At 40.1% G+C, this 22946-nt stretch overlaps 3 protein-coding genes across 5 annotated transcripts; 1 reads left to right on the forward strand and 2 right to left on the reverse strand.

Annotated features, from left to right (window-relative positions):
- Positions 1-328: 328 nt before the first annotated feature.
- Positions 329-3734, reverse strand: LOC146975709 (histone H3.3A). The gene is made up of 4 exons (XM_085794966.1): positions 3604-3734; positions 2468-2611; positions 2053-2206; positions 329-1906 (listed from the first exon to the last, which is right to left on the reverse strand). The coding sequence occupies exons 2-4, from the start codon at positions 2593-2595 to the stop codon at positions 1778-1780; spliced, it is 411 nt and encodes a 136-aa protein (XP_085651092.1). The 5' UTR covers positions 2596-2611; positions 3604-3734; the 3' UTR covers positions 329-1777.
- A 717-nt stretch (positions 3735-4451) lies between these two features.
- On the reverse strand, positions 4452-7164 carry LOC146975710 (histone H3.3A). 2 transcript variants are annotated; one of them, XM_085794963.1, is made up of 4 exons: positions 7083-7164; positions 5992-6135; positions 5474-5627; positions 4452-5379 (listed from the first exon to the last, which is right to left on the reverse strand). In XM_085794963.1, the coding sequence occupies exons 2-4, from the start codon at positions 6117-6119 to the stop codon at positions 5251-5253; spliced, it is 411 nt and encodes a 136-aa protein (XP_085651089.1). In that variant the 5' UTR covers positions 6120-6135; positions 7083-7164; the 3' UTR covers positions 4452-5250. The 2 variants fall into 2 exon arrangements, with proteins under 2 accessions (XP_085651089.1, XP_085651090.1); XM_085794964.1 differs by lacking the exon at positions 7083-7164 and adding an exon at positions 6253-6326.
- A 638-nt stretch (positions 7165-7802) lies between these two features.
- On the forward strand, positions 7803-18943 carry nop53 (NOP53 ribosome biogenesis factor). 2 transcript variants are annotated; one of them, XM_085794958.1, is made up of 12 exons: positions 7803-8007; positions 9013-9089; positions 9248-9347; positions 10570-10772; positions 11944-11999; positions 12105-12200; positions 13565-13666; positions 15257-15424; positions 16375-16550; positions 17705-17771; positions 18258-18334; positions 18449-18943. In XM_085794958.1, exons 1-12 carry the CDS (start codon positions 7814-7816, stop codon positions 18507-18509), a joined length of 1377 nt encoding a protein of 458 aa, XP_085651084.1. In that variant the 5' UTR covers positions 7803-7813; the 3' UTR covers positions 18510-18943. The 2 variants fall into 2 exon arrangements, with proteins under 2 accessions (XP_085651084.1, XP_085651085.1); XM_085794959.1 differs by having other exon boundaries at positions 9251-9347.
- Positions 18944-22946: the final 4003 nt, after the last annotated feature.

Below are 22946 nucleotides of genomic sequence, written 5' to 3' on the forward strand. Positions count from 1 at the left end.
GTACAATATATTGTAGTGTAAATACCAGCAGAACTGAAATCAGCCCCAACTGTAAGCACTTTTAAATCCAGGTTAAAAACATTTCTCTTTTCATGTGCTTATAGCTGAGCTCTTTTTAAGAACTTTTAACTTCATCTATTTTCTTTTATTTTACTTTTTTATTCTTCTTTGCTCCTGCTTTTAACTGTGTTTTATGCTGTTCTTTTTTGTTTTGTTTGTTTTGTCTTTATATGTAAAGCACATTGAGTTGCCTTGGTATAAAATGCGCTATATAAATAAAGATGCCTTGCCTTACAATCGGAGTGTGTACATCACAGAGAGGAGAGCATGTGTGTGTAACATCCATTTATTACCACCTTATATGACAAATCTGGAAATTACAAACATTGTTTAATTGAAACATCATCCTCAACATTTCAAAAAAAAAAAAAAGAAAATCAAATTGAGCAAAAATAAAAATTAAGTTAAAAGGGTGACAAGTCAACCTGAGAAACGGTATACAGATGATCAACTGATCCGGAGGAGAAAAAAAGAGATAAAGAAAAAAAAAATTAAAATAGAAGCACAGAGGGGGGACGTATACAGAAAACATGACCATCATTTGTCATGTGACACTGATTTACAATACATTTTAATCAGTTCTGTTGTTTTGTTTTTAAAAAAAATAATTTTCACACTTTGCAAACTTTTGGTTTTTAGAGAACATTACAAACCTCGATGAACCTTTGTTATAAAAAGGTTCTTTGTTTTAAAAAAAATGAGCCACTGTTAAAAAAGTATCTCTCTGACGCCATCCTGGAGCTCTCAAGACTTTGGCTTGAAATTATTCGAGGAAACCAATTCGAACACCACAAAAACAGGTGAGGTTAAACACTTGTCAGTTAGGAAAAGAGCATCTACAAGAGTTTCGGACTTTGGTGCCAAAGCGAGTCAGTAGCATCACATTTCAGTAGAAAAAAATAAATTTTGTTTCTGTTCTCTGTTAAGTGTTTTTAATCTGATTCATCCCCCCGTTTCCATGTCATCCACAGAGAGTTTGAAGTGGAAAAAAATAAAACCCGTGCATGAGACTTAATTTGATGATGAAGAAAAAAAAAGCTAACATGATGAATGACAGCAATATGGTAATCATAAATCAACTTCTGTAAGGATGCAGATGGATTGTATACAATTTGCTGTGGTGATCAGAGTCGACACTCATGCAGACACATGCGAGGACAGAAATCCACAACCTCGGCCCCTCGTGAGCAGAAACCAGAGCGTTAGTTTCTACTCAAGTCAGAGTAGAGGATGGGAGAGCAGAGGAAGCAGGAGAAGAGGTAAGTTCTTCTAGCACCTTGTTGCAGAAAGAGACGAGAGCCTCCCTGCAGACAATACCCATCCTCCCCTCTTGTCTGTCCCTCCTAAATTTGCATTGCTCTAGTCCGCCATTTTCCCTTATTCTGTCAATAAATCATCCCTTCGGCCTACAGCACCAGAGTAGAAACAGTGCAAACTATAGGAGACGTGTGCTTGAGGAGACCTCATCACCAAAGAGTTGGTACATGCACAAAAAGAGAGTACCCTAGAAGTCTGCTGCCGAGAGCACTAAGAAAAACACGACTATACACTTTATTTATTCATAATATAATCAGTTATCATCTACACACTACTAATACAGGAAGAGAGGGAGGGAGGGAGGGGCTGGAGGAGGGCAGAGGGACGGAGAGACAGACTGGTGAAGGAACGGCAGGGAGAGGTGAAAAGATTAAAGACAAAGAGGAGGAAGAGAGAGCGTTTAAGCACGCTCCCCACGGATACGACGCGCCAGCTGGATGTCTTTGGGCATGATGGTGACACGCTTGGCGTGGATGGCGCACAAGTTGGTGTCCTCAAACAGACCCACCAGGTAGGCCTCGCTGGCCTCCTGCAGAGGAAGAAAATGGGAAACACAGAAGTTCAGATTTCACAGGTGCACAGCAGCTTTTACTTTATTATAATTCATATTCTCAAACATTTGAATATACATCCGTGTTCTTGACAAACAATCACAGGTGTGTTGTGTGTACCGACCTGCAGAGCTCCGATGGCTGCACTCTGGAAACGCAGATCGGTCTTGAAGTCCTGGGCGATTTCTCTCACCAGGCGCTGGAAGGGCAGCTTGCGGATCAGAAGCTCAGTGGATTTCTGATAACGACGGATCTCACGCAGAGCCACGGTACCGGGCCTTTACAGCAAAATAAAAAACAATAATGACATGGGAGAAAATGGGAACTACCGTATGCAAAGGAAGACACTGAGAGCAGGGTTAATGAGAGTCTACAATCTAAGGTGTCAGTTTTTTACCCCCAACTCACTGTTATCTGTAATGTTTATGTTTTGTTTTTGTTCCATGAGTCAGTTTTGTTTTATTTCATACGGGCATACTGTATGTAACAAAGGGCATGATGAACCTATAGCATCTTTGGTGAACCCAGTGTGCTCTCACCTGTAACGATGGGGCTTCTTCACACCACCGGTGGAAGGGGCGCTCTTACGGGCAGCCTTAGTGGCCAGCTGTTTACGTGGGGCTTTGCCTCCAGTGGACTTACGGGCAGTCTGCTTGGTACGGGCCATGGCTACTAAAGATCACCTGAAGGAGGAGAAGAATTGGTTTTGGTTTCATATGGAAGTTTAGTCCACGGTTTTGTACAGTTTTACTCAGATCTAGGCTATTACTTTTTTAGTTATACATCATTAGGGAAAGGGTTGAACACTTTCTTGGCAACAATAACGTACATATAGTAATAGACAGAAAGCACAATTTCGCATTTATTACTGATTTTTGCTCGTCTAAGACTTACATACTAATATTGACAAAGACAGTCCCTAAATAGTGTCTGTTTCACTAACAGACATGTAGGTTTAACAGAGTAAAATACACACTACAATATAGTTTCGAAATTGGAACCCGAAACTTATATTAAGTTAACTTTTTGAGTAGGTAAACATAACAAGACATTCCCTAACACCGACAGCCCGACAAACGTCAATCAAAACTGAACGACGTACGCCATTGGCTGGAAGACCAATACGCATCTAAAAATATAACGCGTGAGCCAATCAGAGCGCAGAGTCGGGAGGGAGTGGGCGGGCTCTAGTAACAGCTGCCTCCCCACTCACTGTTGCTAGGCCCCGCCCACCGCTGCTGCTCTGATGATGATGGCGGCGGTTTGATGCGCAAACGGGATAAAGACCCAGGGCAGAAGAGCAGAAGGGAGTACCACATAAACAACTTCGATTTTACAAAAACCCGCTCTTCCAGCGTACCGGGAAATACCAAAACAACACAGAAGACATCTCAAGGAACTCATAAATGGGCATAGGAAAGCCCAACGGTCCCTAACGGCTGCGTAGAACCGAGCTGAACCGGCGCATAATTTGAAACAGAATTTCCCCCACTCGTCTCAACGGCAGCAGAAGAGAGGACTGCGCTTCAACAGCCGTCGCCGCCGTGTTTGTTATTTTCACACGACAAAAACAGAGGTTATTCTCTGTCAAACGCGACTTACAAATTCAACATTTTACAACTTAAAAATTTTAAAGTTCACCCACGAGCGCAGCGACGTGTTTCGAGAGGCTTACCTAGGGGGGAAAAGTGAGCAGAAGTCGTCGTTGAGAAATGTTTCGCTTCTCTCTCTTATTTTCGTCTTCTTAGTATCCACAATGGGAAGAAGAAGCAAGCGTCCAGCGGGAAAATGGCCGCCGCGTCAATCATCACCGGTCCCACAATGCAACAGTGTTCAACAACATTTATTTTGTGGCCACTTTTTTTTATTATCAGGTAGACACAGGCACACTTTTTACACGTCTGGAGTACATCGACTACGTTTATCGGTGCACGTAAATTACCGATAAGATGTACAGAAATAAGCGATAAGATATTAGTTGGCAGTGTTTCGCTTGTTTTGTACATTCAAAACAAGTGCGACAATTCAGGGTCAAACCGAAAGTAATACTAAAAACTTAGATGGCACTTTTTACTGATTGTTTGAGGCGTTTTAATAATAAAGTATTACATTTTTGATACAACTCCCGGAAGTGTGTGTGTGTGTGTGTGTAAACTAAGGGAGACTTTTATTATTTATATACACTATAAAACTACCAGTGTAAGATGTTTATTTAAAACCAATTATTTTGTAATGTGGGTCTTGTACATTTTTTAATTCTTTTTTTGCTATTATCAAGTATTTTGTCAATATTGATTTGTTTTTTTTATAATAAAATAAAGTTTCTGTGTTATTTCTCTGGATTTTGATTTAGTCATGACTTTTTTGTTTAGTTAACAGACTCAGGAAGTGAAAAGCAGAACATCTTTACAAATGACAAATCTGAATTTTTTTCCGACATTTATATTATCAAAATTTTGCATCTGATTGTTTTTGCTCTCGTATTAATAGATTTTCCATGTACATAAACTCTCATGCAGCTCATTTAACCACAAGAATCTGTTTATTATGTTTGTATGTGAATTCCGGAGTACAAATATTTTGCTTTTTAAAAATGACTGAGAACATAAATCAAAACACAGTAGAAAAAAATTAGGTTACCATACCAACCTGAGAGAGGAACCAAAAATCATAACATTACCTGGACATAATAACATGGCTGAAAATCAAAACATGATCAACAAAGGTCTGCTACATATATGCCGCTTGTAGTCTGTCAAACCATGCAGTGTCATCATAGCATAATGACGTTTTTTTTAATTGACAACCAGAATTAAACTTTTGTATTTTGAAACATTAAAAAGTAACAGTAGAAATACACCATTATTGTAAAAAGAAAAGAAAAATCACTACTTTTACAACAAATTTCTCCTGAAAAAAATAATTAAAAAAAATCAGAAGACTCATTATATCAATGTATGTGTCCGTCTGAAGATGAAAATGTCTTAATGCGATGTCCTATGCTTATTTCAGATGATACACTATTCTTGGCTTGCAAAAACACCTTATTACGAGAGATAACAAGGCATTCCTGTGAGCTATCTAGTTAGAAGTGAGGAGTGTAACTGTGATTTTAAGTTTCAAACATACATGACAATATCTCTAAGGAAACTCTGCTACTAGTAGCACCAAAGAAGACATGATCACACATTTTACGGTTATCACAATCATATGATATATATAGAACCTCAAACCAAACTACAAACTAAGCATAGAGTAAGGAAAGGGATGGAAAGAGTGGTGAGGGGACAAGAGGACAGCATATAATAAATCAGAAAACATTTTAAGCACGCTCCCCACGGATGCGACGTGCCAGCTGGATGTCTTTGGGCATGATGGTGACACGCTTGGCGTGGATGGCGCACAAGTTGGTGTCCTCAAACAGACCCACCAGGTAGGCCTCGCTGGCCTCCTGCAGATGACAAGGTCAAAACAATGTTATTAGTTGTTATAAAATGCGATTAAGCAAATTAGTTTAACAATTTTCTATAATTGCTGTTACCGACCTGCAGAGCTCCGATGGCTGCACTCTGGAAACGCAGATCGGTCTTGAAGTCCTGGGCGATTTCTCTCACCAGGCGCTGGAAGGGCAGCTTGCGGATCAGAAGCTCAGTGGATTTCTGATAACGACGGATCTCACGCAGAGCCACGGTACCGGGCCTGGAGTGGAGAGACGAAACTTATCATTTGATTTCTACATTTGGTTGGGTAGTTGAACACTTGAACTTAAGTCTTAGTAGTTTTCTGCTTGTAAAAGTCTGATTTCACATCTAATATATACTGTATGTTTTCCACAATATACACAGATTTTTTTTTGTTTTTGTGGTGTTTTGTACTTGTTATTTAAATGAACTACATAAATAAGAGAACTAAAATACAAGGATTGGAAGAAAACTGAATTTATGTGTGAGTTTAAGTTTCGATCTAGTTTTTTACTGACATATTTACCAAAGGGGTATAAACTTGTATAATCTCTTGTGTGTAGCTTTTTCAACACACCTGGATGAACCCAGTGAGCTCTCACCTGTAACGATGGGGCTTCTTCACACCACCGGTGGAAGGGGCGCTCTTACGGGCAGCCTTAGTGGCCAGCTGCTTACGTGGGGCTTTGCCTCCAGTGGACTTACGGGCAGTCTGCTTGGTACGGGCCATGGCTACTAAAGATCACCTAATAGATAGACAAAACAACAAAATTTGTTTTAGTAATCAGAAAACATATGTTTGGTTTATACCAATAAATAGGTTATAGCAAAGGATCTGAAAAGAAAAAAAAAAAAAATTGTACCGTATTCAATTTAAAACTTTATTCAGACTTGTCAGTCAACTGTTCCACTCAGAGTGGAGTAAAAACAAACATCTGCACCAAGAGTCTCATTTCTCTAATTATATTCAAGGTAGCTTATGCAATGTCTTGAAGCAGAGACCGACAGCGAAGGCGTCCAATCATAGCGCAGCTCTTTATCGCGTCAGCCAATCACATTCCGCGTACGGTCCCGTCGGGCGGGATGTTGTGAACCGTTTCGACCAATCAGCGCTCGTCGATCGCCCCACAAGTCCCGCCCCTTGCGCACAGAACGTGGGTGCGTTCGTTTCTTCACAGCGGGCGTCGCGGTTGCGCACAAGCCTCGAGTTTTTATTCACAATGAGCTATTTTAGAGGAAAACCAGGCGACCCCGCCCGCGCCGGCTGCCCCGTGTAGGCGAACTAACACACCCGCAAAAGATGATGGCTGGCTGCTGGCTAGAAGAATGTAAACGGGAAGGAAAAATCGTTGTAGGAAACGGAGAGGGTGCTGATAAAAACGACGAAAGACTGTAAAAACCGCGGCACGAAAGTGGAATATACTTTTTGAAGATGACACCTGACATGTCCGGGGATCGATTGATGAACAATATTTTGTCAGATGACCCCTCACTTTAGGCGCATTTCCGAGTCAAACCCGAACAAGATCACAAGTGCTTTTTTAGGTCCCTGACTCCCCCGAGCAGGCAGATAATAGCTCGACTGCTCTGCGTTTTTCTTTTTCACCGAAAATAAACGCAAAAACACGTCCATCCGAGAACTAATGTGACACGAAACGATAGATTGGAGTTTTAGTGAAAAGGTGATACTGACCTTTGAAAAGTTTGTCAAAGATTGCCGCTCAAAAATGGGAATTTATTCTTCAGTCTCTAAAGCGTTGTTCTCGCTTTAAAACGAAGGGAGGAAAAAAAAGGAAAAAGTACATAGGAGAGCAATAGGAGACACGTTTCCCATGATGCATCTGGGACGAACATATTACATACATGCGGCAACATGATAAACAACTGCGTGAGCACAGTCGGACGTGCCATGTCGCGCAACAAGTTTTTCCTCAATCTTGACTATTTGATAGTTTTGTTCGTTTTTGAGTATTGTTTTTAGCTTTTTAATAAAGGCATTTTCCCTCTGAGTAAAACAATAATAAAAAAAACCCCAAACAAACATGAAACTGTGGATATCAAGAGGAACACATAAAAGGAGTGTAATCCAGTTCATCACAATACTCTTATTTTTATTTTTGCTTATTATGTAATGGAAATAAAAATATACCTGCATCAACATAAAAAGACCCTTGATTATTCCCAACACCATACCACACTGTGTACAAAACACCTCTCTCATATAGCAAAAAATAAGTGTTATAAATTGATATAAGGCTGAAGAAAGATTTCATAATAATAAAGTTTTAACTTCTATTTATTTAATAAAATTATGTTGGACAATTACACTGTCTGGCCTGCAGGTGGCGCCGCCGCCTTCACTGCAGCCGCAAGTACAAGAAGAAGAGGAAGCGTGTTTCTCTTTTCCTCCCCCAGTCCTCCAACATGGCGGCCGCCAGGAGGTTGAAACGCGTGGCGGCTTCACAGCCTGGTTTTCTGAACTTTAAGTCCGAGGAGTCGCTGAGCGGCCGCAGGAAACGCGTGAACAAGAACAAGAAGAAAAACTGGAACAAATTCAGCGACGTAAACGACGTCGAGGACTTTTTAGAGGACGTCAGGCACCAGGAGAGGACCACGGGGTGAGTTGACCAAGCATGTGTGTGTTTGTGGGGGACGACAAATAAAGCGTTAAAACTGGTGTAATGTAGAAAATAAGACCTGAGATGCTTTATCATAAATGTATTTTCAGTTTATTTGAACTGATGTCACGTTGGTTTCGTCTAATCTCCCTCAAAAAACACTGTCAACATGCAGTGAGTCTGAATATGATACCTGTTTATATAAAAATACTGCTTCACCCAACAAGCTGAAAAGCTGAGGGGCATGTGACTTTACTTTTTGCCCTTTGTTGGTGTAACGTGGGAAGCTAAGACCATAAATGCGCTTCATCTTAAATGTTATCAGTTTCTTTGAATAACCACACGTTTGTTCAAGGTTTTGTTTTATTCTCCTCCAAAAAAACATGGCGTCAACAAACAGTGAGAGTCTGAATTCATATTAAATCTGTTAAATAAAATACTGCTCCACTGGTCCACCTAACATGCTGAAAAACTGAGGGGCATGTGACTTTACTTTTTGTTCTTTGTGTAGTGCTGATAAAAAAATTCAAAATCAATTGACATATATAATAAGTAATTTTACCAACCAAGATGTGCTATGATTGTAAATGTTGTGTTTATTGGATTGTTGGTTGGATAAAACAAAGTGTGCGTGTGTGTCCAGTGATGATCCCATCCTTGCGCTCCCAGTATTTCCTTTATGGGAATGTGAAGACCAACATGGAGCTCAGACAAATTGTTGTGTGAACAATCGTCTGGGATCTGAGGAAACGCATTAGGAAATAAAAGTTTGGAGATGGAAACAGATTTTAATTTAAGAAGTTTATTTACATATGTAGAGTAAAAACACAGAAGCTTCTAAAACTATGCAGTGAAATTTGTGCTTTGCTGATCTCCCCAAACAAATAATTTGCAAGAAATAAAAAAGAAGAAGTTGTATTTTTCTCAGTTGTAAGCACAGACTGTATATGAATAAAACAGTTGTAAGTCTAAAATGTGGCATGATGTGGTGTCTGTGTGTTTCAGGGGTCTGCTGTCTGAGAAGCCAGATGACAGTTTGTTCTTTGTGGATGCTGGACCAACAAAGAAACCTGACCAGAAAGGTAAATGTGTGATATTCGTAATAGAAACTTCCTCTGACCTACAGTTGTAAAATGAAAAAACAAAAACAAGTAAAAAGCAGTTGCATTCTTATATGTATTTTAGGATTATAATAAACAGTGTATTTGTCACCTAATAATTTGTTTTTTGTGTTGAACAGAAGAACCCGTTGAGGGGAAGAAGAGGAAAGGGAAGGCGTCGCGGCCTCTGAGGATAGATCTGATCCTGCAGCACGACTCCCTCGTTCCTCCGCCTAAAGAGTCAGTACCATCATACCTGAGTACTTTAATTTTCCGTCTGTGGCTCGATTCACACTCGGACACAATTAGTTTAACATCCTCTCGTGCTATTTGAAGGATTAATGTACAGGCTGCAGGATGTGAAACAAGCAGCTCGGTAGTTTTAAAATGCTGGACCAATGGTTTTATGAGTATTGCACCTTTAAATCTAAATAGGAACAGCCACATTTAAGTGGTTAGTGTACATATTGTCTGCTGTAATGGTGACTATTTATTGTATCATCATCAGCTTAAAGATTTATATCTCATCACTTGAATTTATTGCAAGTGGCAGACTGTCGCTACTTTTTAATCTGAATTTTTTCCTGTTTGTAATTTTGATAAAAAGCTCTAATTGTAAATGTATTAGAGTAGTTGGTAAGTAGGTCACCAGAGCTCAGCTGTGTCTGTTTATGGTAAAGTTCACCATCTGAACAAATTTATAAATAATATATACTTAAAAGTGGAACATCTAAAAAAAAATATTGGAGGCTCAGATTTTTTTTATATATCGTCTGAAATGTTTGAGGGCTCTGTGTGTTAGTGTGTGTGTGTCCGGTGATGATCTCATCCTTGCGCTCCCAGTATTTCCTTCACGGGAATGTGAAGACAACACACAGGAGCTCGGGAGACTGTTGTGTGAACAGTGTCCTGAGATCTGAGGATGTTAAACACACACACTCGGTACGTTTAGATGCACAGCTTCATCGAGCTATGCTCAAAATTAGATTGTGGTGGTGTCTAATCGGACTTCTGTCCTTGTCCTAGTTTACATGTCTAATAACCGGTTTGAGTAGTTTTGTAAGAAAAAAGGTCAAAATTCAGCTTCTTAAATGTGAATATTTCTTTCTTTCTTTGTTTCTTTATGACAATAAACTGAGTCTCTCTTTGGTTTGTGGACAAAACAAGACATTTGAGGACGTCATCTTGTGGTTTGGGAAACACTGATTGATATTTTTCAACATTTTTTAACATTTTATTGACCAAACAACTAGTCGATAAATCGTTTAAATAATCCACGGATTAATTGATAATGAAAATAATCGTTAGTTGCAGCTCTACATGTAAACGTACTGAGTCTCAGTTGCTGGTTTCATCACTTCTTGTCTAAACGTTTCTCCATCTCATCTCGTGCTTCCCGTTTCCTTCACCTTCCTCCTGCCCTTCATAATCAACTATCTATCTCCTCCGATCCCCCCTTTAGTGTGCTGGCCTATCAGCAGCCAAATGCCAAGAAACTTCGCCGCATTGCCCAGAAGGCCGAGCAGCTGGCAGCCAAAGGCGTGGTGCCGCGGAGACAGAAACAGCTGGCGAGCAGACAGCCGGTCGACAGGAAGGCCAAGAAATCGGTGACGGAGGCCAACAACAACCCAAACAGAGAATATTACGACATATGGGGGCAAGAGAGTGAGTCCTGTATGTGTGTGCGTGTGTTTGATATTGTGTGATGGTGGGTATGTGTGTGTGTGTGTCCAGTGATGATCCCATCCTTGCGCTCCCAGTATTTCCTTTATGGGAATGTGAAGACAACACATAGGAGCTCAGGTGACTGTTGTGTGAACAGTCGTCTGGGATCTGAGGAAACTCATTAGTCTGGGATTGTGTGAAGATCCAGATGAGAAATAAGGATGTTACTGAAAAGAAAATTAGATTTTAATTCAAGATTTAACAAGTTTATTGTCATATACTCAGTAAAAACACAGAGGGTTAGACCATACTTATAAAAATAGAGTAAAGATAAGGTGGAGGAGAAATAAATTACAATGAAAATTGATATTTCATTCACTGATCTATCTAGAAATATGTTTGTTTTTGACACTTTCAGTTTAATTGTAACTAGTAGATAAACCTAAACTGCATTTTCCATGTAGTTTGAATATAGGAAACAGCGTGAACTGTCAGATAGAGATAACATCAGTGGTTGATCATCAGAACGACTGCAGGTTTTGCAAATATATTTTTTGACAGATAAGTTAATTTCCCATTAATGTAGTAACTTATTACTTTTAGTATTAAATTAATGATAGTTTAACTGTGTCCAGCCCCAGATTCCTGTATATAAACGCATACATGATAACATAAATGATCCTTGCAGCACACACTCTGATCAGCTGGATTTAAAAGAGAAGGAGATCGTCAAGACAGAACACGACTTTTAGTTTTGTTTCTTATCCTGCTGCGTCTTCTTATGGTTAAAAATAAAACTTCCGGACAGTCGGAGAGAGAGAGAGACGCATTATTTATGATCTCTCTTCTTGAAACCTTGAAAGGGGGAGAGAGGCGAAAAAAACTGGGACACACTTGTCAACTTCCTCAGAGTCCAACTTTTCCTGCAGCAGGAATCTCATTTCATCCTGTCGTTGTTTTCGACAGTCCCACACTCTGCAGCAGCTTTTGGTTTCAAGTCGTGTTGCATCAGTTAAAAAAACAACAAAGCCAAGTTATTATTAGACAGAAAGGCACCTGATCTGTACTGTTGTTGTGGAGTCATCTTCAGTGAAGTTCACAAATATATTTTTAATATTGCAGCAGAGGTTTGTTGTGTAACGCTTGTGTGTTTCCTGTCTGTCTCACGCAGCCAAGGACTCGGCCGACCCCTGGTACCTGCAACAGACCGGCAAAAAGCGTGTCAAGGTGAGAATTAATCTGTGTTTTCCTTTGTCGTGTATTTTATATTGTACATGTGGAGGTTGTAGCGTGACTGGTGTGTCTTTGTTGGGGATTTTTTTTTAAAATCAGCGTCCAGAGAAGATGAACGAGAAGCCGTCTCTGCTTCCCGCTGTGGAGGTGATCGCCCCCGGAGGATCCTACAACCCCGACTTCTTCTCCCACCAGGTAAAGCACCTACACCTGCTAGAAACAGCATCGTTTTACAACTGTCTCAATCAAAGCATGATTAAAATGAACATATTTGTGCTTTTTGTTGTTCTTCATGTTTTGATTTAAAGGGTACGAGTATTAAAGGGTAAAAAATTGTTGACACAAAAAAATCCAACTTCTCGAGATCCGACTGAAACGCCCAGATGTGCGCATGCTTCACAACAACAGAGACGGCACAAAGTGGAGCAGAGAAATTGGCCCGAACCGAAACAAGCGCCATGCCTGATGCCTCAGCACAGCTTTAGTGCATTTCACAATAAACACACAGTACAACCAGCAAGAAGATGTGTTTTTTATAAAAGAACAAACAAAGAAAAAAGGAAGCCCAACCCAAGTAGTTGTATCTATTTTCGGCCTGGACCAGCACGTCCGGTTGGAAACTCTAGTTGAGAACTACTCTACTCTCTCCAGTTACTTACTAGGTGACAGAAAAGTAAAACAGAAAGGGGAGTGTATTAACCCGCTGAGATGACGCAGTGATCATAGTGCATTTTCATGCACAGCTAATTCGAGCTGAGTGTCATGTCGGGTCAGTTTGTCCTCATTGTAAAAACAATAAGGACTCATTTTTACCAACTTTTCTGCTGAAATCTTTAAAAACTTAAAGGGATACTTCACCCAAAATCGATAATTCACCAATCATCTATTCACCGTCATGCCAAGGAAGGGTTCGGAGAACTTTTGAAGTCATCAAAACGCTTTAGGAGTTCCAGGGGGGGTCCGACTGGCTACGGATTTTCATCTAATGGCGGCGGATAGAGCTCACTTTTGAATCGTCCAAAACACACACTATGAAACATCCAGATACCTCCATACTGCTCGTCTGTACTGACCCAAGTGTCCTGAAGCCACCACATGAAAAAGTTGTTTGGAAAAATATAATTTGATTTCTGTTTTTAGCCTTGTTGTAGCAGTAGCTCCCAGTGGGTGCATGAGATTTGCTGTGAGGTGATGTTCTGTGTTTACATCGTACATCCAATGGTTTACAACGACGAACGAACATCTCGCAGCAAATCTCAGGATATCTCTCGATAACTAAGATCTTAATGTCAGTTTCTGCATCATTTTCTCTCGGTGATGTGCTCAGTTCATTTTGTTGTGTCTCTTTACAAAAAACAATTCATGTTGCTACAAACCAACACGGCTCCACAGGACATCACCTCCTCTTCTTGCTGCATGAAGTCGACATGTTTTCTTATGTGCATATTCTATACGAGACGAGTATGAATAAAGTGCGTCATCTGTCTTTGCTATGATCCAGGCTTTAGTTATTGATTATGTATCATGTTGTAATCTCCTGCTCCTCTCTCTGATCCCAGGCGCTGCTGCAGGAGGCCCACCAGGTGGAGGTGAAGAAAAAAAAGGAGGAGGACAGGATAGAGCGACAGATGGCCATCAACAAAGAAGACACAGCCACAGAGGTACAGACCTTCAGCCAATCAGACGATCAGCTCCTCGCTCCGCCTCGGTGGTGGCGAGGCTTATTATTATTATTATTATTATTATTATTATTATCTCGTCTTATTGAGACAGTATTCAGGGTTTCCGCTACATGTAATTGATCGTGGCGCACCGCCACGGCAAAATAAAAGCCGCCACACCTTCAGAATGATGATGTATTTTTTTTTTTTTTTTTTAATGTTAAAACAATGTAAAGCAGGTTTTCCACTAGGGGTTGCACAGACTAGTCCACTGCTCCACAATGACGTTTTGAGCTTGACGTCGACTAGTCGCTGATCATGTAACAGTAGGCTACAAGAGTAGCGGCTTGAAACAACAGCTGAGTGCGCTGAATGAAAAAGATACGAGCGCCGTCAAGCTGGATAGAACGAGCGCGTACCAGACAGGAAGTCGGGCACAGAAAAGGCGAGAGAATCCGGTCAATTTTCAAAATAAAATAAATGATGATTAAGTTTGCTTGTCCGTCTATAAATATTTGTTAGTTGCGTCTGCACACAAGACACATCCATAGGCTACATACAGCGCTAGAGACAGACCTGTGTGTGTGGAAAACCGAGTAGCCTACAGACGGGTCGATGTTTGACCGGCGTGGAGAGAGAGAGCAGGAGAAACTGCCGCTTCCGCGGGCAATTAAAAAAAAAAAAAAACTCCGCTCATGTCGACAGCTGTACGTCGCGCACAACAACAACAGCAGCAACCAACCAGGAAAAACAAAAACTGTGAGTGAAACTGTGACTGAGCAGGACTGTGATGGTGACGAGGCCTGTGTGTCGTTTTCCTCCCCAATTGTTTAATGAACAGTAGCTACAGTAGGCTATTTTCTTTTGCACCTGTAGGCTGTATGTTACAAAAAAACAAACTGATTTACAGTTTGTTGTTTATGAAGCTGCTGTTCTGTGGACTCATTTCTGTGCGTGAGCTGTCAGTCAGTGAATACAGATTGTTGCAGAGCATTTCCCCCCTCCTGGGATTTTAGTTATGATGGGAAAAATATGAATGATGTCATCAGCAACTAGTCGACGATCCGGTCGTACGCACCCCCCCGCCCGTCGATCAGACCAGCCTCGCCGCCACTCTTTAAAAAAATCCTGGCGGAAACACTGGTATTTCAGTAGCGTCTTGACCTTTATTTAACCAGGTAAAGCTTATTGAGATGTAGAATCTCTTTTTCAAAATTAGATTTTTTGTGGTCCAAGATAAAAGATGTGGCGACTACAGCACAGTTTTTTTGGCTTTGTGAACAAATTGGGTAAAATTTTATTGTGGGCCATGTAGGCTATATAAACCACGACAACCTGCTGCTCAAAATCAACTGCCCCTTGTGGGATTAATAAAGTTGTTTTGAATAGAAATTGTATTTGAATTGTTCACCTGGACTCAGAAAAGGTCGAGGCTCCACCATACAAGACATCACACAGCAGTTATGAAGTTCACACGAATGTCTGTGACTTTGGGATCAACAGAGATCTGAGTGACGAAGGCAGAAGAACTGTGAAGTCGTGGAAACTTTGATGTTTTTTCTTTCATCTCGCATGTTTGTGTTTGTGCAGGAGACGATCATGAGAGAGCAGGTGGAAGGTCTGGTAGAGGAGGAGAACGAAGAGGAAGCAGCTCCTAATGAGGGAGAGGAGGAGGAAGATGCGGCCGTGGGAGCCATCTCTCTGGCACAGAAGAAGACGGAGAGACAGAGGAAGAAAGAAAGAGCCGACAAAATAAAGGTACAGACACAAACTCCTACTTCACCCATTTATATCAAAGATGCTGCAACATCTAAAAATCTAATGGAAGTGTTCTCAAACTCTTCAAACTGGACGAAGCCAAATCTATTGATGTTCATTTATACACAGATCTAAAGTAATTAATTGAAAATCTGCTTTACTTTTTCAATAGTAATAGTTGTGAGTGTTAATTCAATTTGACTTTAATGCTGTAAATTGGACAAAACGACACATGAAAACCTGCTGTGGTTGTTTATTTTCCTTTAAAGTTTGTGACCTGTGAAATTATTTTTATATTTCATGGATGAAATTATGAATAATCAGAAATAGGGCCAGGCGGGGTGACCTAAATTCATATCACCGTATAAATCGAATCCCTTCATGGTGACGGTGTATATTGCGATATAAATTTATAATGGACGTGTTTCTGAGTGGATTTGTGGTCCTTTAGCAAAGCTAAATTGATTTTTTTTTTTAAAGCAATAATGTAATTTTTAGAGCATTTATTGTGCAGAAAGCAGATCTCAAAACTCAGAATTAAAACCAGCAGTTTATGGTGCACTACTAACTTGTCTTGGAGAAGCATCAAATTGCAGCGTTTGTGTTTCTGGATGTGATTTTAAAAGAGAAAAATGTTAAATATCTTAACTCTGCAAAGTCACAGCAACATTGTAAAAGTTTCCTTCTATATTCTTGATTTGACATTGATCTCAAAGTCTTTTAATAATAATAATAAGAACAAGTCTTAAAGCGCTTGCAATAAAAGTTAGAAATAAAATAGAAAGTAAAAATAGAATAAAAATAAAGTTAAATTAGCAAAAAAGCACAAGGACATTTTAAAAGACCAGGACATCAGGGGTAGGAAAATGAAACCGTGCAGGATGTAACGACGACCAGCACAGAAACATCTGCCTCACTCTTCTTCCTCCTCCTCCGTCTTCTCCCCTCAGGAGCAGAGACGTCTCGCCGCCCGGCAGCGGGTCGGCCGGCAGCAGCAGCTCTTCCAGCTTCGCTCCATCAAGTCGACCATCAAACAGCAGCAGCAGCGCACGGAGGAGAAACAGAAACTACGCAAGGCCAAACAGGAGGCGCAGAAGAGCCAGCCGCGACGCCTCGGCAAACTCAAGTACGCCGGACGCTCACCTGTCACCGCACCTGTCGTCTCACACTCTCATCAAGTCGGCGCAGAAACAGAAACTCATAGATCCTGAGTTTTAGTCTTTTAGTTTAGGGTCAAAGTCTAAAAATACTGGATAATGTTTCCCAGAATGCAACTCTTTTGGGAAGATGTGTCTCGGTTCCTAAATTCAGATTCAATACATACAGTATTTGAAAAAACCCAGATGTAAGACACAGTACAGTTTTATTACTTCTTTACCTCTCATACAGTAAATAGTAGATTAATTGTGTTAAGTTGGTAAAGTTTAACCAAAAAACCCAAAGTAAAATGCATGGTTTTATTCCCAGTATCATTTTAGCTATTGAAAGAAACATTAGTGAGTCCATTTACAAGTTCTACGATACATTAAGGATTCATTTTCTGCCGTTTTTATGCACATATTTATTTATTTTTTCCCATTCTCTGGCTCCATGTTAGTGAAACATGAAACAATTCATCACACAAATTTTTCTTTTTTTATTCTTTTTTTAAAGCACAATTCATTTATCTTCCTATCAGCTCCTTCTGGGTCGAAATAGCCAGTTAATCGGTCTATTTCCACTTTGACATTTACATTAGGTTTCATTTTCTTTTGAAGTTTTATACTCTAAAAAACTGCATTGAGGTAAAAATATACCTGATTTTTAATTTTAAAAAAGTAAATTAAGACTATTTTGATGATGATGAGCATGGTTTGGTGGATTTTCACAGTCCGAGTTTACAGGGTTTTGTTTTTAAACCATTTCAGTTATGTGACCGTGTGAAATTTGACCTGAGAGAAACACAGATGCTCTAAATTTGAAGAAAATACCAAAAATTCAATTAAAATAGTGATAATTACATTTGCAGTGTGCAGCCAGGAACCATTCATGTTATTTTCAGGCAATTATCTGCTAAAAATCGTGTTCCTCATTGATCAAATTTGCCCCGAGGACAACCAAAGAGTTATTTATTTATCATTTTTCAGTCGCACCACAAGCTGAGCAGACACATGTTCTAGCTGCATTGATATAAATCTTTTATTTTATTACCTGTGGATATCTCAGCAGGCGGCAGTGTGTGAACACACCGGGGTCGTGACCACGTGTTGTTAACCCTTTGTTTCCCCGTGTTTACCGCAGGTTCCAGCCTCAGGACCTGGAGGTGCAGCTGAGCGACGAGCTGGCCGGCTCCCTGCGACGACTCAAGGTAGCTCGCCGCCGTCACCATCTTGTAAACAATGAGCGCTCTGACCTTTTGTCGGGGTTGGTGGGAGGGGGGCGAGGACACGGTGTCTTTATCTGTAATGAGTTTGGGTCCATTTTGTCGGTGTATTATCTTCAGCGCTCTGTATTGTCTTATTCTAAGCTTTATCCTTTTTTTTTTTCCTCTAATACTGTGACGACCCACTTTCCCCCCGGGGACAGATATAATTTCATTTGATGTAATTGCCAGTGGAAAATTCCCGGCTCTTCTCTCTTTATCTCCTGCAATTATGTCTCTGAATACGACTTAAAGCAGCCTTTGTGGTTTGAATGGAGGTTTTATAATTTGGGTGGGAGTTGCATCTTTTTTTTTTTTTAACCCAGAGCAGAGTGAGGATTTTCTGACATGGATTTGTCTGGACTTGTCTCCCCTCCCTCTCTCTCCTCTCCCTCCTCCCTCTCTCTCTCATGTAACGCTGCGACTCTGCAGCCAGAGGGCAGCGTCCTCAAGGACCGGTTCAAGAGTCTGCAGAAGAGGAACCTGATCGAACCCAGAGAGCGAGCCAAGTAAGGACCTCTTTTATTACGTAACGTCTCATCAAAGGCTCACGGTGATGATGCACGGTGCTCATAAGGTGTTATTGATTTTTAAAACACCCTCTCCTCCTCTTCCTCTCTTAGGTTCAAGAGGAGACACAAGGTGAAGTATGTGGAGAAGAGGGCTTTTAGAGAGATCACCTAGAGCCGACCCCCTCGAGACCACAGGAGATGGGCAACATTTACAAACCACATAACGGGACTTGTATATATAATATACGACTTGATGACTGCTGACGGACTTCTAACGAATAAATCCCACAGATAATTATGATATTTAAACTGTTCAGATGTGATGAAGATACGTTTCCTACAGTTTTGTAAAAACTGCAGGTTTTATATCAACTCTTAGGATTTACAGTTTGATAATTCTGTAATTTTTTTTTACATTGTGTAATACGAAAAGGTTCACCACCATGCTCATACATGATTATTATTATTATAATAATAATAATAATAATGGGGTCGTCCTCATGAAGTGTTTCTCTCCACCACTGGGATTCTGGTCAGGTTTATGTCGACTATTACAACAACAAACGTTTCCACCTGTAATTATAATAAATACATTTTTTTGAAGGATGTTCCGCTACGTATCAATTCACTGGTGAATATTTGATGATTATTCAGTCAAGTCGAGATATTTAATTGGTATTCCATCATAATTTATCCTCATGGTTGCTCTAGAGAGAAATTACAGGAGCTAAAACTTTAATTTATTCAGTTTTTCTTATATCTGCTGGCGACTCTTTCTGTATCTACTTCAGACGCCATGACGCCAAGATTAATACAATTAAAAAGTACTAGACGGTGATTAAAGAGTAAGAGACGTCGGTCATTTTAAAAATCAGCCTTTTTTTTTTATCCTTATAATTGGATGATTTGATTAAGTGGAGTTTAATTGAAGTAGATTAATGATTTTTTTTTTTCTTAAGCAGAAAAAAAAAACAGCGGACAGATGGGCTCGTGGAAGTCGACATGTATAATTGATTCCAACCTGCTGCTTAAAACTATAATTGCCTTTAGTGTCCGACTGGTGTGAACAAGGACACATACACACACACACAGTGTCCCATGGGGCCTGGAGCTACGCCAAAGCTCCTTATCCTTTAATCGGTGAGAAAATGTAATCTTTTACCTTTTAGAGCAGCACAGAAACCCCCTCCTCTTCCTCCGTTCAGCCCCCCCCCCCATTCTATAAAGAGAGGTAATGGATCATGGGCCACGTCCCGTTTTCAGCAACTTATCTTCGTCTTAATGCCAAACCACATCTTGATGAGTTTAACCCCAAGACTTAAAAAGCCACAAGAAACCTCTGTAGTTTCAGTTCAGAAAAGTGCGTCTGTGTGTTCAGCTCTTAAAGACGTTAAACTTTTATTCTTCAAATCCACAGGAAGCTGCAGAGGATAAAAAAATATATACATATGTTGATGACAGTGTAGTATTGGCAAGAATGTGGTGATAAGTTATGTATTGAGATATTGTGGGATACAAGCAAGGTGTTATATTGCAGTTCTTTTCTTTCTTTTACCCCCCAAAAGTTTATATTTATAAGATTGTATGAAGAGCATGCAATGTTATATGCACAAACAAATACTGTTTATTTTTATACAGACTATCCGAATCAAAACAGTTGGACTTATGTCTGTAATTTACAGTTCCTTTAAAATCATATACTAAATACTCTTTGTGCAATCTAAACAGAAGAATTAATATCAGAAATGTCTAGAAGACGAAGGAAAAGTATCAATAGCTGTGTATTTTGTGTTAGGTCTTGTGTCGAAGCGATCACGCCCATTTTAAATCGTTGGAGCTGCATGGAAAGCAGAATCTTCTTTTATAGAGAATGTTTGGTAATTGTCAACATGTTAACCATCTTATTTTAGCGTGTTGGCATGCTAAGGTTCAATAATTACGTGATAATGACAAGAAATAACCAAGAAATTACAATTAATTGCGTCGTAATGTCAAGAAATAGCCTAGTAATAACTGTCAATTTCATAGTAATGTCATGTTTTTCATAAAGGCAAATTATTACACGTGCTTTTCATGCTTCGAATTTTTCGAGAAAGGCCAGAATTTCCTTGCAATTGTCAATTGCAATCAATTATTTCTGGGCTATTTCTACGCAATCAATCGTTATTTCTTAGCTATATTTCTCAACATTGCTATGAAATTGACACGTTATTTCTAGATATGACGCAATTACTTTTCATTTCTTGACATTATCACGTAATTAACAGCCTGTAAATTAAAGTTACCCAGCTTTCTTTTCTTATATTTTTGGGGTTGGCTTTTTCATGTCTTTGACAGTACAGTTGAGAGAGATAGAGACAGGAAATGGGGAGGCAGAGAGGGGGAATGAATGACACGCAGGAAAAGGCAGAGGTCCGATGCGGGATTCAAATGGGGCCGCCTGCACGAGGACTATAGCCTCAGCACATGGGGCGACTACTTGACCCACTGCGCCACTCGGCGCCCCGAAGTTACCCAGCTTTCTTCTACAGATTAAAACCTTGACCCAATGAGACACTCCTGCAGCCATGACGCCTAATTACACGACTGCAAACTGCACATTTCGTTCTCGTGGTGGCGCCACGGGAAGTCGCTGGGGTTCATTGCCACCTCTCAGTTTGAGTCGTCCTCTGGAGACTGTGACAAGAAATTCAAAATATATTTCAGTACAGAGGAAAGTGGTGCAGCTGCCGAAGCACGACCTGAGACTGGTTTCACAGGAGCTGCATCGCCATCGCTACTAAACTGTAAGTAATGTCCATTTTAAATCCTTTTATATAGAAATAATAAAGGGATTACATGTGTATTGTTTTTTTGTAAAGGGCGCAGAGTTGCCTTTATAGTCGACGACAGTCACTGTACAAAGACATCTCAGTGTTTTTCTTGAGCGCTGCAGTCGAGTTGTTTGTGTTTTCCCTCTCCCCTCATTTTGACTTACTCCCTTCACGTGTGAGACATGGTGCTGCTAGATTGTCTTGGCAGGGGGTAGGATGGATTATGTGTGTGTGAGTTTGTGTGTGTCTGTCTGTGTGTGAGTGCAGTCACTCATTACATCCTTCAGAGTAGATTACTACTCCTGTGGTCTGTGGAGCCGGGGAGAGGAGGAGGAGGAGGCCACTAAAACACTCAGCTGTAGCCTACTACAAGGAGATGCTGCTCTAAAATACTCAATGTGATCCCGAGCTTCTATTGTGCAAAGTGACACACATTTGCATGATGATCCAGTCTCAAACTCACACATCTTTTGTAACGTTGCAAGCCAAATTGTCACTTACATCCCAGCATATCCAACCAAATTAATTTACCTGTATGTACAATTATTTTTTTTTAATAGACATTTGCTTTTAGTAAGCAAAAAAATGTGTAAATACAACATAGGCCTAAACGTATGATTATTAAACGAAAACAAGAGAGATGTTAAAGTCTTCAGTGGTGCTGAGAGAAACTGATGATGACTTGATTTATAATTTATTCCTAATCAGTCATCAAGCAAAACATTATGTAACAGGCATCTGAATATTTATTGTGCATTAATGGACAATGATGCTCTAATCTTTAGGATTAGATTCTCAGACTCCGATGTTGGTGAAACTAGACAAGTGCAAACACCTGGATTTGACTTAAAGACACCCCGAGGAGTTTGCTTTTGCTTATAACAGAGTCTCATAGTAAAGTGGATGAATCTACATTTTCTATAAATCTATCGTTTTGTCTTTATAGTTATTTTGATATTATTTAGTTGTCGACTCGCCCAGCATTTCCTGGTTTCGGTTTCCCGGACGCTGCCCGGTGGGTCATGGGAATAACGCCGCCGAATCGCTAGTTGGCATCGTTTATGGTCAGAACTATGATGGTATCTGATCGTCTTCGAACCTCCGACTTTCGTTCTTGATTAATGAAAACATTCTTGGCAAATGTTTTTGCTTTCGTCCGTCTTGTGCCAGTTCAAGGGAAATGTAGTGTGAAAACACTTCGCTTTCCGAAACTCCTCGTAGTCCCTTTAAAAAAAACGTCCTCATGTTTATTTGCATCTGTGATTAATTGTCTGAGAAAGTTTTAACGCTCACCTCACAGTTTATACTGTGGAATATTATTCATGTTCAGCTTTATACATTTACCAAATTACTATTACACACTCTGACTTTTGTTGACGTTTGGTTGCACCCATATTTCACTTTCACAGCGTTGATTAATTCAATTCATTGGTAGGCGGTCAAATAATGACTAATTGTGTGCATATGTGTGTATATGTGGTCTGTAGAACCATTTCTATTATAAATGTGTATAATTGCCCACACCTGTAGTTTCCATGAGGACAAAAGTGTGGATAAGCCTGGTGAATATTTTGCTGCCCACGATGGATGGATGGAAACCTTTGTGACCTGCGTTCCAACACAGATAGCTGTGTGTGTGTGTGTGTGTGTTTGTATTTCTATCCTAGTGAGGACATGGTGCCAAATGAGGACATTTTGTGACAGTGAGGACATTTTCAGTCCCCGTCCTCACAACTTCAAGAGACTTTTTAAAGGGTGAAGACTTAAAAGGTAAAGGTACTTTATTTGTCACATAT

The sequence above is a fragment of the Trachurus japonicus genome, chromosome 13 (assembly GCF_045865225.1).
Source record: "Trachurus japonicus isolate A0001 chromosome 13, Traja_1.0".
Lineage (NCBI taxonomy): Eukaryota > Metazoa > Chordata > Actinopteri > Carangiformes > Carangidae > Trachurus > Trachurus japonicus.